Here is a 13867-nt window from a genome sequence, read left to right on the forward strand (position 1 = left end):
GGCCCTAAGCACTTACCACACATCAGCTAATATAACACTCAGCCATCCTGTGAGGGAGGGCCTGGCTGTGAACAAACCAGGCCCAAAATGCTTAGGGAGCCTGCCTATGCAAGACAACCAGGCTCTGAGCCTAAGTGGGCTCTGGGTCTCTCGACTGGGGCTGCAGGTGGAGGCTGCCCCTGGGATGCACCTTTGGGGCCACAGGAAACCAGCCTGGATTCCTCACAAGTCAAGGTGGGCCCCATCCAAGAGGGCCCCTTGGAAGGATGAGCTGCGGTTTCCGGGAGGGAGATGCTCTGCTCCCTGACTCCTCCCTAGGAAGTTCTCCGAGCCTCCTGTCCCACCACAGCAGCTACACCTCAGCTGGGGCCCAAACTTTGCCCCTACTCACTAGCTTCCTGGTCACCTGGTCCCAGACCTTAACCAAAGACCTATACCTACAGAAGATAGGGCGTCTCAGCCAGCACATGGGGCAGTTCTGCTAACATGTCTCCCCCTTTCACTCAGCCACAGCAGCACTTTGGAAGGGGCTTCTGCAAGACTGTCCACCCTGCTCCACAACTGACCCAAACTGGGGACCCCAGCCAGGTCTGCCAGCGTCTCCCATTCCTATATGGGCAGTAGGTGCCCGGAGGAGCAAGGGACCATGAAGGTCTCGGCAGAGTCTTCCTGTCACAGAACCACGTGTCCCAGGCAATAACCGAGTTGCTCCCACAGCTCCCAACTTGGCCTGGATGGGTCTGGGGCCAGGGAAGCCATGCCTTAGCCCCATGCCTTAACTGAACTCTCCAGGGCCTGGCCTGGAGGTAACAGCCCCTCACCTGAGCTCTGTATCCAACAGATGCAGGGCCTCAAGCACAAAATTGTTCAACCTCCAACTCCTCCTCTCCCCAAGGCTGTTCTCCCCCGACTTGTGACAGTGACCTCTGAAGGCATGCTAGACCCTTCCCTCTGGCTCACCTTCAGGCCTTGCCCAGGTGCTGTCCGTGCTACAGCTATGCCCACCTCATGCCCACAGGCCCTAGGCCGCCATCCACATATGCCTCACTTGTCCTACTTGGGAGGGGCATGAGGATAATAACACCTGCTCAGGAGTCAGGCACCTGTCTGCATAAATTCCAGCTCCACCACCTCTTAGCTTCATGTAATTTCCTCGTGTGTGAACTGGAGTTAGTAGCCTCATAGGGCTGTTGTGAGAATTAAATGAGATAATCCACGGAGAGCACTTAACAGTGCTTAACACACAGCAAGCACATGACGATTCTGCTTAGCATTAACCCCAACAAAATGACATGAAATAAGGTAATCATGAGGCTGAAGTGAGATCATGTCACAGCATAGATCACAGGGGCAGGCAGCAAACACTCAAAAGCCATGAGCTGTTACCACCCCCCAGCATCTCTCACTGCTGGAGGAGGGCCCCGGACTCTCATCTTGCCCCTTTCTGCCCACCTCCAGCCACCTTCTGTTCCAGGCCTTTTTCCCCACAACACCCGGAATGGTGTTTGCCTAAAATATAAAGTCAGTGATTTCCCTCCGCCTGTTCAGACTTTTCCCGGCAGCCCCCCAGCTCTCTGGAATCTTCCCTACCACCCTCCATGTCAGACCCCCAGAACCCCCACAGCATACTGAGCCCGCTTCTCACAGTCTACAGCCATCTCTATTCTGAGAACCCAAAGGGACAGATCAGCTCCTGCCCCACTCCTACCTTTTCTAGGTAACCTCTCCTCCATCCCTTCTTCCCCTCTCCCATAACTAGCCAGATAAATCTGTGTTGTGGGGCTCATGTACTCAACCAAACATGATGTGAAAACTCTTATTCCAAGGTCAAAGCAGGAACACTGAAATGTCTGCATTTCTAAAGACCTGGGGCTGCTGCGGGGAGCTGTGGGGCCAGGAACTGGTCCTTCCAGCCCCACTCGGGCAGGAACTGACTCCTCAGTCTCTCCCCATCTCCCCACCACTGTCCTCTTGGCACCCCACCCACGCCCCAGGGCTGCCCCCGAGGAGAAGGGGACTCCCCCCACCTGGAGCCAACTCGTTATTTTTAAAATTCTGTTTCTTGGGACCAGTCACACCATGCCTAGGGCACAAGACGGAGAGGATCTGAGAAGAAAAACCTGACCCAACTCTCTTGGAATCCTCATTTCCCTTCACCACTGTGCTCATCGCTTGGAGCACCACTCACACTTACATATTTAAGGAAAAGATGAAGCTCCTGGTGATCTTGGGGGTTGATTGTGGCCTCAAAGAGGGGCAGGAAGATGTTCTCCAGCATCTTCCCAAAGCTTGGCAACAGCTTCTTTGACCTAAATATGTCACTGGGGGAAAGAAGAGACTTTATTATTAAAGTGAACCCAACAGCCTCCTTGGCCTGTGGGAGAGCAGTCCCATCCCTTTCTCAAGCAGCTTGTGTTCCCATCTAAACACCCGGAGTAGAACTAGAGATGTGGCTTGAGCACAGGTCCTTCTGCTCCTCTCCAGCTCTCAGCAAGTTCTGCAATACTGGGCATTGGTTTGCAAATTCAACACCCACCCATGCCCATCAGAGAGCTTTCCCAAGCTAGAGGCCATGCTGAGAGTGGGGTATTGGCACTCAGGCTGATGCAAGGTCTGAGAGATGAATTAAATTTCTCAGTGATCCAAACTCTGCCACTCAGCTCCATTCCCCTAAACCACATATCCCAGTCCACTTAAGGGACCATGAGCCCCACATTGGCCAGATGGGAAAGGTCAGCAGTCGTCTGAGTCATGGCCATGGAGAGGGCCAGCAATGTGGGCCACCACCAGGTTACTCATGCCCGGGGGCTCACACAAAAAGATAATCCCTCCTCAAACCCCGATGAGAAGATGGGTAGTAGTTCCTACTAGGCTTTGCAGTTTGCTCTTCAAGCCCCCAATCCCCGCTAAGGGAAGGAGAGGCCCGAGGTGGCACCAAGACCAGCCCCACCAGCAATAGTACAGACTCAGCAGCCCATGAGGAACAGGCTGTGTCCCCAGAGGGCATGGACAGACAGCAAGCAGCCACCCCACTTACTAGATCCGGGGCACCTGGATGATCCAGCGCATGTTGGGGGAGTAGACCTTGTGCTGGATGAACCAGCGGGCCAGGTTGGGCCACTCCTCAGGACTGCGGCCGTAGATGGAGAGCCGTGGCTCCGAGTACTGGTACTTGCTCTCCTCCAGCTCCCTGGCCACCTCCTAGCACCAACAAGAGCTCAGGTCAGCCCAAAAGCACCCAGCTGCTGGGTCCTGCAGCTCCCTCAGCTGCCCGATGCCAGGCCGGGAAGACCCGATCTACGTTGGCTCGCTGCCGTGTAACCAGTCCCCCACCTCAGCAGAGGCCCCTTCCAGGGGAGAGGGAGGCCTCTGCAGTCACGCGCATAGCCAGGCCAGGCAGCAGAAGCGTCTCCAAATGGAGCTAACCTGCCCCCAGCCAAACGCAGGCCACAAACGGACAGGGCAGTGAGCCTGGATGCTGTGAGGGCCGGGGGTACCCCCCCCCCCCCCGCCCCTGGGCTGCAGTCAGCCCCGGCAGCACCACGGCACAAGCCCCCTGGGCACCCCGGCCTTGCCCCAGCGGGATGGTGGACCGACAGGGACTCCAGGGTGGGGGGGTGGGGGGGGGGCAGGATCAGGAGGCCATGAGGCGCCCCCACCCTGCTGGCAAGGGGGTGTCAGCTCTGCGGAGGGCTTGGAGACGCCGAGGGCTCACTCGCCTTGACCATCCGAGCAAAGTACTCTCCTCCCAGGTAGTTCTCCGTTTTCAAATACAGGTCGCGCAGCTCGCTGGCCCCCACAGGGTTGTACTTGGAGTTGAACTTGTCGAAGCGATGGAATGTCTGCCGGCCCTGGAGAGAGACCGCCGGGCAGATCAGCGACCATCCACGCACATTTCCCTCTCCAGGCCTTTACAAGGAGGCCATGCTGACAGATGCAGGTCCGCTCCCACACGAAAGCTTGGAAAGTCCTGGAGCCAGGGCGCCTGTCCTCGCCCAGTCAGCCTGGGGGTCCTTTAGTGAGGCCCTCTGTGAAAGATCCAGGGGCCTCGCACCCCAGGGCACCGTGGCCAGGGGCACAGCTGACCGAGTGAGCTGAAAACCCCCAACTACTGAACAGTCGGGAATAAAGGGTCTCTGTTCCTGCTTGGACTTCATAAGGCACTTTCTCCACATGACCTCATTCGGTGCTTTATTTGTTTTATGAAGATTTTTTATTGTGGTAACATACATCTAACACAAAATTTATCATCTTAGCCATTTTTAAGTGTACAGGTCAGTGGTATTCAGTGCATTATGTTGTACAACTGTCACTACCGTGCCGCTCCAGAACTCTCTATCTTATAAAACTGAAACCATGTACCTGTTAAACAGTACCTCCCCATGACCCCTTCCTCCTGCCCCTGGAAACCAACACTCCTTTCTGTCTCTGAATGTGCCTATTCTACACGCCTCATACAAGTGAATTGTACGTTAATGGTCCTTTTGTGTCTGGCTTTTCTGACTTGGCATCATGGTTTCAAGGTGTGAGTACTTCATTCCTTTTTAGGACTGAATCCTATTCTACTGTGTATTTACCACATCTTGTTTATCCATCCACCTGCTGATGGACACCTGGGCTGCTTCTACTTTCGGCCCTTGTGAATAATGCTGCTCTAAGCTTTGAGGTGCAAGCAGCTGTGTAGTCCCTGCTTTCAATTCTTCAGGCTCTATTCCTAGGAAAGGAATTGCTGGAATATATAGTAATTCTAGATTTAACTTTTTGAGGAGACACCATACTGTCTTCTATAGCAGCTGCACCATCACTTAGTGTTCTAATAACTGTAGTGTCAATAAGGCACATGGCATTCACCATTTTATAACCAAGGAAATAAAAGCTTAAGTGAATTGCTTAAGGATACATGACTCCCAACATATACAAGGGGAATTAGAACTGGGACCAGTCTGACTCCAGGGTACACACTTTCCCCCTGTCCCGTGGCCCTGTTATTCCCTGAGGCCAAATTACCTGTCACACCTCTATGGCTAGAAGAGAAAGAGCTGCTTACACAGCTGGCCTCTCCCCATGCACAACCATAGCTCTTTTCCAGGGGGCTGAGAGACCACCCAGGATGGTGTGAGGCACTAGGGCAGAAGCTCACTCACCGCATGGACATCCAGTGAGTCCACAGTGAGGTCATACGGGTCCATGTGCAGGCTGTCGAACACCTGCCGCAGGGTGATCTTCCGGCCCCGCTTCTCCGCCACAGCCCTGTCAGGCTCTGTCTGGTACGTGTGCTTGATGAAGCGCAGCAAGTGCTTCTGGTTCATGCAGGCAGCCGCATGGATGTGTGTGTCCACCTGCAATGCCGTGCCCACCAGCCATGAGCCAGGCCACCTCCACTGGCAATAAGAGTTGGGGTGTCCAACCCTCAAAGTGGAGTGCAAAATCTCAGCACCCGTGGCCCCCACCAATGCCTGGATCTACACCCCTCCCCCCAGTTTCTCCTCTGGACTTTGAAATTGGTCCTCCCGCTAGCTTCGCTGCCCTACCTACCTCATTACAGCACCCAGAGTGCTTTTTAAAATGTAGGCTGGGTCTGGCCATTCCTCCTCACAAACCATCAGTGGCTCCTAAGTCTTTAAGATAAAGCCCAAACTCCATAGCTTGGGATTCAAGGCTCACTTCCAACCTTAATTCCCACCTTGCCACTGCCCACTCTCTGCTCCAACTCTGACAAACCACTAACAGGTGCTCAAGGCACTGCATCACTTTGCCCATATGTCTCCTCTGCTTGGCATGCCTTCCTTGCTCCCACCAATCATCCACCTACCCCAGATTTCTTACAACTTTCTCCACTTGGAAGCCAATCCTGATCTGCACCTCGCACCCCCAGCACATTGGCCAGTTGTTCCCTCACCCAGCCAGGAAAACTAGCACAGACACTCCCATTACTGTCACATCCTCTTGATTCACTCTACAAAGTCCCTATCTCCTCTGTCCCTAAACTGGGAGCACAGTCATCAAAAGACAAGGACTTCATCTGATGCATCCAAGTCTCCAACACCTACCCCAGGGCCTAGTATGACATATCTGTTGAATCAGTGGATGGATGAATGAACAAATGGTGATATCCGCATCCTCATAGAACTCTAAGGGCCCACCAAGTGCCCCACACAATACCATTCTTCACATTGACCTCTCTTGGGGCATTCCCTTCAGCCACTAGCCCTGAGGAACGGAGCCCTCGTTAAGCTGAGGGATGGCCTGAAGTCACAGTGGGCATCCTGACTCCCCTTGCATGAGCCCAACGGGCTTCAGAGAGGTCCCCAAGGAGATGGCAGCAGGCTCACAGGCCAGGATGCTGCCAACCACCAGATTGGCTCCGTAGGCTGCCAGGGCTGGGATGAGGAGGCGGTTGACCGCTGGCCAGGGAATGCTGTCCACAGCTGGCCAGGCATCTCCAACTCATGCCAAACCAGACATTTGATCTATGCAATCTCTGTGAACATTATACAAGCCAGCCCATGTCATTGGCCACATCACCGACTCATGGGGCCCTTCTTGCCATTAATCCTGCCACTTCCAACCAGAAAGGCCACTAGACATCAGAGAAATAAAACAATTACAAGCACAAAAAGCTAAGACATCACCCAAAGCACAGTGTAAATGGTCAATCACGTCAAGGACAGGCTGGACTCATGTGGGATGCACAAGTGGTCAGCCTGGCTTAGCTCAGCCAGACACAGCTGGACTCAACTACCTCAGCATGACATAGCACATTCTGCATTTTCTTGTTGTGTCCTCTAGCATACCAATGACACACTGCAGGGGGTGCAGCCTGTCCTTACCCCCACAAGTCATAAGATGAAGGAGGAAAACAACTGGACAATCCAGGAAGCATCCAATCCAAACTTTAGAATGTCCAAGGTGGTTATTTTAGGAACAAGTAAAAGAACCTGTCATTGGAGGTCAGTGTTTTCAATTCACCAGAAGATACAAGTGCATTCCTTGCTTTTACCTCAGATCCGGGTCTAAGCAAACAGTACGGTTTACAAACAGGGCTGGCAATACCCGGCCCCGGCGCCAACACTGACCATTTCCACATGCGTGTCAGACATCAATAATTGATTGCAGCACTTTCACTAGGCTTTGGGAGCAGCCACTGCCAACTGGTCAAGTTTGGCACAGAAGATGAAGCCTATTTGCTATGCCTGATATGACACTTAAACCAAAGTGGAGAAGGCCTAATCTTACCCAACTCCTAGGCAGTAAACACACTCAGCCCTGGTTCTCAGCTCTGAACAAAAACAAATGTCTTATTACACAGTCCGGCTGGCTGGGCCTCGTTGTGTCATAAGCCATGCCCTGTTGTGATGTTGCAGGCACTTTCATAAACACCACCCCCGGACCCATCGCCCCTCACAGCTTCGGCCTCAGAGCACAGCTCTGGCCTATCCTCCCAACACTGACAGTTAACCTTGGAAATACGGAGGCCACCCTCCCAGCCCACCCTGGGTTTCAGAAATCCAGCTCTCCTCCCAAAGAAGCTTCCAGGGTAAGATAAAGCAGCCAGGACCCGGGAGGCAAGGAGGGGCAGGCAGAGGCCTGACTTGGAACAGATCCGGCCTGTGTTTATGGACTGCTGTGGTGCCAGAGAACAGGACACTGAGTCACAGCACAGGGGTGAAGGTCATCCCTATCTGGAGAACACATTAACCCCCAGACTGACAGGGAACGCCTAGGGGTAGGCAACCACAGCCCCCACCAGGACTCTCTCCCGTATCACAGCCAGAGGGCAGCTGGTTGGCCCAGGAACACCCACTGAGGCCCCACCTCAGAAGCAAACAATATCGGAGCCAGTGCAATTCGCAAGGATACCTCAGCCCCAGGCAGCAGGAAGCAATGGGCCCAGAGCATTCAACACGGGCAGGGCTGCACTGGGCTGGCCAAAGAGCTTCCTCAGACGCCCACCTGGGCAGGTGGGGTGCTTCAGGCAGGGCTGAGAGGAGCTGGCATAGTGCCTGAAGCACCCACCTGTCTGAACACCTGAGGCTGGGAGAAGAAGCTGTGTTCAAAGGCGAAAATACCAGGCAGGTGATTTCTAACACATCCTCTCATCTCTGCCTAGAACCCCCGAGACACATCCCCCATAGCCCATGAGCTGAAGCCACCTCTCTTAAGGTTCCATCCAAGTGAGAGTCCATGCCAGACCCCAGGCTGCTTCACACAAGTAACCTCGGGGCCTCCCTGGAGGAGGCCTTCTGTTCATCACTCTGGGTATCCCCGAGCAGGTCAGGGAGGCCTGGGCTCCACATCCTCCCCTGACCCACATTCCCTTACCAGAGCTGACCCCAGGGAGGGGCAGTCCTCAAGGGGTCACGCCTGGGACAGAAGCCCCTATGGAGACCAGGACCCCAACCCCCACCCTTCCCCCATGAGCTTCTCTCCCAGAATACCACCGTGCCCCCTCCCTGCTCCCTGCTTCCTCTGAGAAACCCGGGGGCCCCGTCAGGGCCCAGAACCTCACCTACCTCTGCCACCTGACGCTCCCCACAGCCCAGCACCACGCTGTCCCCCGGCACCGAGCTCCTGTCAAACCGCACCACTTGCTGTCACACCACGCACTCGGCATGGTCTCTCCTCTCATGGCACAGAACTCTCTCCCCTGGTCTTCGGCATACGCTGCGCCCTCTGCCTGGAACGCCATCCCTTCCATTCCCTGGCCTCCCACCCCTGCCCAGGTGCACTCTTTATATCTGCTCAGTTCTGGGCTCTTCCTGGACGCCACCCCTGCCACAACACTTCACACTGAGAGGACTAGGCTAGGAACATCTAGGACATGGGCAGTGGCTCCTGCTCAACATCCAACACCCTAAGCTGAGCACTGATATTAGTTAAATGGGAGGAAATTGGAAAAGCTGGAGGCCATGACCCTTTAACACACACACCTGCCCGGGCTGCAGCCCCCAGGCCCAGGCTAAGGCTGCTCACCCAGCCTAGGGCAGGGGCAGAGACAGGAGCACTTCGGTTGCTCTTCCTTACCCATACCTGATCCAGAAGGAACCAAAACCATGAACTCCCAACCCAAAGAGGTCATAACAGCCTTTCTCTCTCCATGATGAACTTAAGACATCCTCTACCTTAAAAGCAGCCTGGCCTCAAGTCTTATGACCAATTAACAGACCATACCCTATTTTCCAAGGAAGAGGGCACACTGCAACAGGTACATAACGTGGACCAAGGTTTCCACCTAGAGTCATACCAACTACCGTCTGAGGCATGGCCTGACAGAAAGAAGGCAACACTCCAATCTTCCTTCTGCATGTACGCATCACACTCATCTGGCCAAGGAAGGCCACACAGGGGACCAGCCCCAGACTGGCTCACGGCATGCCAGTGGGTTGGGAGGGAGACCGGGAGGGCTGGCTCTCAATTCTGGCCCACTGACGCACCTTTCTCACATTATAGAAGTCTCGGTGGGGGTTACTCTTCAACTCTTTGAACTCAGACATTTCATTTAACATTTCATGAAGGCTGAACTTGGATTCCAGAAAGTTCAGTCGCCGGTGACAGTATGTTTTCCTGCAGGTGGGGAAGGGGGAGAAACCACAGTTGAGAAGTCCCATCAAGCTCTCCAGTCTACAGACCTCCAGTGGCCATGGAGACCAGCCCTCAGGTGGAGGGTCAGGATGCAGTAGGGAGGGATGGGGGGGTTCCAGCTTTCTGCAGACTCAGCTGGACTGTGGAACCACCTTCATGTGTTCTCCAAAACAAATGGAGAATCAACTGGGGGCAGTGCAAAGCTGCTTCGGGACCTTGTACAGGTTGTCTGACGTCTAGCTTTATGTGCTTAGGCAATTCACCCAAATCTGTTTCCCACAAGTAAATATGGAGATGGCAGTGTCCAAGACTGAGCAGAGTAGACGCTCAATAAAAGTCTCCTCATCCCTTCCTGCTTCTGCCCAGAACTTGAGTAATAGAGCCAAATTATATAAGGCGAGACCTGCCCACGTTGGCATGGAGAGGAACCATCTTGTGACCTAATGATGTTTCCTAAACCCCAACCCCTAAAGACTCTGCAACTCTGAGGTTTCAGGACAAGTGGAGGAGGTTTTGTATGACGGGTAGATTAAGAATGTAGGGATGTTTGTTACTAGGACAGAAATCTCTGTAGGGACTGATGCTTCCACCAGCCAGCAAAGGCCACTGAGGGTGGGAACACTCACTGCTCCTAGCCAACTCTCAGCCCACACCCAGCCCAGGGGCCTGGCCATGTGCCTCAAGCCACACAGAACTTTCAACCACAAGTCACGCCACCCTGCTTCCTTGTGACCCCCAAACAAACAGCAGCTCCCTTGGCATGCAATCACTCGAACTTTCATAAGGAGCAGCTGCCGACCCTGGAACAGCACCATCATGTTGACCGAGGCAAGCCCCAGAGCACATCACAGAGGAAGCATGAAGAGTCTGAGTCAGAAGGGATTTCAAAGGCTATCTCACCCAGTCCCTTCCCCAGGAGGACTGGCCTGGACAGCCTCCCGGACAGGACAACCACTGCTCACATACCTCCTAGAACAGCCAGAGTCCTCCCACCTCTCCCTCCCAAGGCTTCTCCTCAAAGCTCCTCCTTGCAGGGCAGAGGTGAGCCTCCTGGGAATTGCATTTTCCCCTCCCAGATCTTAGCGCTGCCCTCAGATCAGTGAGGCCCAAGACCCACTCTGCCCATCCTCCTGCGGTCCACTCTCCTCCCTTGGAAACTGGCGTCACACCATTCCCAGCAAAACCCTGAAGGCAGGGCAAGAGAGGCTCCTGGGCAGTGACCGCACCCTTCCCCTCCCCCAGCTGCCCAGTCCTGGCCGAGCACTCGGCACAGCCATCCACGGCTCAGGGCCAGGCTGCCGAACCTCCTGCTGATTAGCTGAGGGGCTCACCAACAAGAGAGGGGCCAGATGCAGAGATAACTGCCCACCAGTTTAACTCAGGCCAAGCCCACGAGCATCCTGGGGGCCGTGGTACAAAGTTCCCAGGCCTCCTGCACTCTCCCCTCCAGAAACATGGAAAACCTAACACCTAAAGCAACAGTCTTCATCTCTCTTCTACCATCTATGATGCCCTGGGCTGATTCTCTACCAAGGTGCTGCCCCGCCTGGGGTGAGGGAGAACAGCCACTTTAAGGTAGCCAGGTGGCCACCAGCAAACAGAAGTCCACCTCTAGGATGCAGAAGAGACAGGTAGTACCAACTCTAAGAATGTGCCAGCCTATGATGGGAAATTGTTGCAGGAACCCACAAAGCACTGGGGAAAGGGGAAAGTACTCTATTTCTGGGATGATTGAAGTGCAGGGAAGCCCAGAATAAAAAGGGGACCTGGTTGGCCTTTCCCAAAGAGAGGCACTTGGGGAAAGCTGGCTTACGTGGGGCCATCTGTGATGAGAGCCAGGATGTGGCTCATGTCCACCGTGTAGGTCTCCAGGTCGGGATAGGGCAGGCTGTGGGGCTCCTGGCGCTCCAGCATCTTCTTGTTATCATACACGAAGAGGATGCCTCCCTGCATGCGAACCAGGTAGCCCAGGTTGGGGGGAGCATCGTCCAGACAGTAGGGGTCTTCCTGGGGCAGAGGGGGAGGGTGGAAGTCTGCAAAACAGGATTGAGTGATGGCAATGTGCCCTTGACCTCATGAGCTGACATGAGCTCAAAAGTCACATTTTAAATGAGGGCCATCCTCATCATCTCATCTCAAACCCAACCATCTCGACTACCCCCACCTACCCTCACGTCACCTATCTCCCTCCCTGTTTTATTTCATCTCCCTGGCATTTACCACTATGAAAAATAATGTCACTTACTTATCTTGGGTCGTAGATGTTTGGTTTGTTTACTATTGTATCCCCATTTCCTAGAGCAGTCCCTGGCCCATGGCTGACACTTCAGTAAATGTTTTTAATTTAACTGAAATGGGCTTCAGCCTCCTGGGCATGACAGGGACGCCAGGCACATTAAAAAGGGCCACTGTGGGGATCCCTGGGTGGCGCAGCGGTTTAGCGCCTGCCTTTGGCCCAGGGCGCGATCCTGGAGACCCGGGATCGAATCCCACGTCAGGCTCCCGGTGCATGGAGCCTGCTTCTCCCTCTGCCTATGTCTCTGCCTCTCTCTCTCTCTGTGTGACTATCATAAATAAATAAATAAATTAAAAAAAAAAAAAAAAAAAAAAAAAAAGGGCCACTGTGTCTTCTCCTAATAAAATAACAGGCAGCACCTGGGACTGCCCAGAGGGAGTAATTGTCCCTGTCCACCCACATCTTCCTGAGCCCAGGGCAGCCAAGGAGCTAGATGGAAAAGCCCCCCACCTCCCCAAATAAGCACAGAATAGGCAGTTTATCTCCCACAGAGCAGGGAATGGCAAGGACAGAGCTATCTGTCCCCACAAATATTAGCCCACAGGAGGCAGAAAATGCCTCTTGGCCATTTCCCAGCTATGAGACTGAACAAACCACTCCACCTCTCGGATCCTGCTGGCTCATCTGAGAATAACACACCCTGCCGTGATGGGCTGTTGTAAAGGCTGCAAAAGTAGGTATAAAAAATGCTTTGTGGGGCGCCTGCATGGCTCAGTGGTTGAGTATCTGCCTTTGGCTCAGGACATGATCCCAGGGTCCTGGAGTCAAGTCCCGCATCAGGCTCCCTGCATGGAGCCTGCTTCTCCCTCTGCCTGTGTCTCTGCCTCTCTCTGTGTGTCTCTCATGAATAAATAAATAAAACCTTAAAAAAAAAAAAAAAAAAAAAAAGAAATGCTTTATGACAGTAATGCCTGACTGACTCATCAATTAGAGGATATTATTTTCATTACTCTTGTAATGAGTTCTCCTGACTCGATAAGCTCTGTCTCTGGCCAAGGACCAGATTATGCTAAATAGCAGTAGATCTGGGGGCTCCAACTCTGCACACCAGCCAACTCCACATAGGGTGCAGCTGCTCAGCTGCCAGCCCAGGCAGGGGAAACCCTAGGATCTTCATCAAAGAAAGCAATCAAGGCAGGGTGACCTGCCTGGGTGTCCTCCAATTAGTGCTCGGAACAGACTGCCCCAGGACAGAAGTGAGGCTTCGCAGGGGATGAAGCAGCACAGAGCCAATGTTCCCCAATCAGGCACAGCCCCAGGCTAGCTCAGGAGTCCCTAAAGTGTGCTAGGGAAACACTTTTCAAGTGTACATGAAACCATGGTGTCTGCCTCACTGCGCTCATTCCCAGGCCCCCTGGATACTCTGTTTTGTATAAAGTACACATTGGACGGTCGGTCCTGTCTGCTTTTGCCAAAACTGGGATAGGTGGCATCAACTTGCCTCAGATAGAGAGGGAAATGAGTCCAAAAGGGCTGAGATTTAACCAGGGTTCCAGGTGGTAACAGATGCTCAAAGTCCAGGTGTCAGAGCTTCAAGGAAAACCCAGACAGGAGACCCTTGGCACCTAATTATACCCAGAGGGCAGCCATGGGCCTGGGCACTGGCACAGACCACTAGGCCCTTGTCTGATCCCCCAGGACCACCTTTACAGATTGTGGTTTCTTACTGTCTTCATTCATATTACCTAACTTACAGCCTTTACTGCTCCTAGGTCCTTCACAGGCCGGACTTCCCCAGAAACCATCCTGCCATCCCCGATCTCCTCTTCCCCAAATTCTGCAGCATAAATGCAGCTACCATTTGCTGAACACTCACTAGGTGCCAGAACTACACTAAAAGTACTTCAGATGCATTCTCTCATTCACTCCTCAGAACAGACCCAGGACATAGATACTATTCTCATTTTCCAGGTTTGGAGAAATATCTTGCCCAAGAAAGTAGTGGAGCTGAGACCAGAATGTAGGTGTGTTTAACTCCAGAGCCTACTT

The 13867-nt window shown here is 53.5% G+C and overlaps 1 protein-coding gene across 12 annotated transcripts in view; it reads right to left on the reverse strand.

Annotated features, from left to right (window-relative positions):
* Positions 1 to 13867, reverse strand: part of AMPD3 (adenosine monophosphate deaminase 3) — a 75178-nt gene that overhangs the window by 10857 nt on the left and 50454 nt on the right. For all 12 annotated transcript variants that reach the window (XM_077866500.1, XM_077866494.1, XM_077866501.1 and 9 more), the window contains 6 exons: positions 11396 to 11615; positions 9435 to 9564; positions 5145 to 5339; positions 3720 to 3851; positions 3038 to 3201; positions 2195 to 2321 (listed from right to left, as the gene is read on the reverse strand). In XM_077866500.1, the coding sequence (XP_077722626.1) occupies positions 2195 to 2321; positions 3038 to 3201; positions 3720 to 3851; positions 5145 to 5339; positions 9435 to 9564; positions 11396 to 11615 (968 nt within the window). The remainder of the gene's footprint in view (positions 1 to 2194; positions 2322 to 3037; positions 3202 to 3719; positions 3852 to 5144; positions 5340 to 9434; positions 9565 to 11395; positions 11616 to 13867) is intronic.

The sequence above is a fragment of the Canis aureus genome, chromosome 23, assembly GCF_053574225.1.
Source record: "Canis aureus isolate CA01 chromosome 23, VMU_Caureus_v.1.0, whole genome shotgun sequence".
NCBI classification, from domain to species: Eukaryota; Metazoa; Chordata; class Mammalia; order Carnivora; family Canidae; genus Canis; species Canis aureus.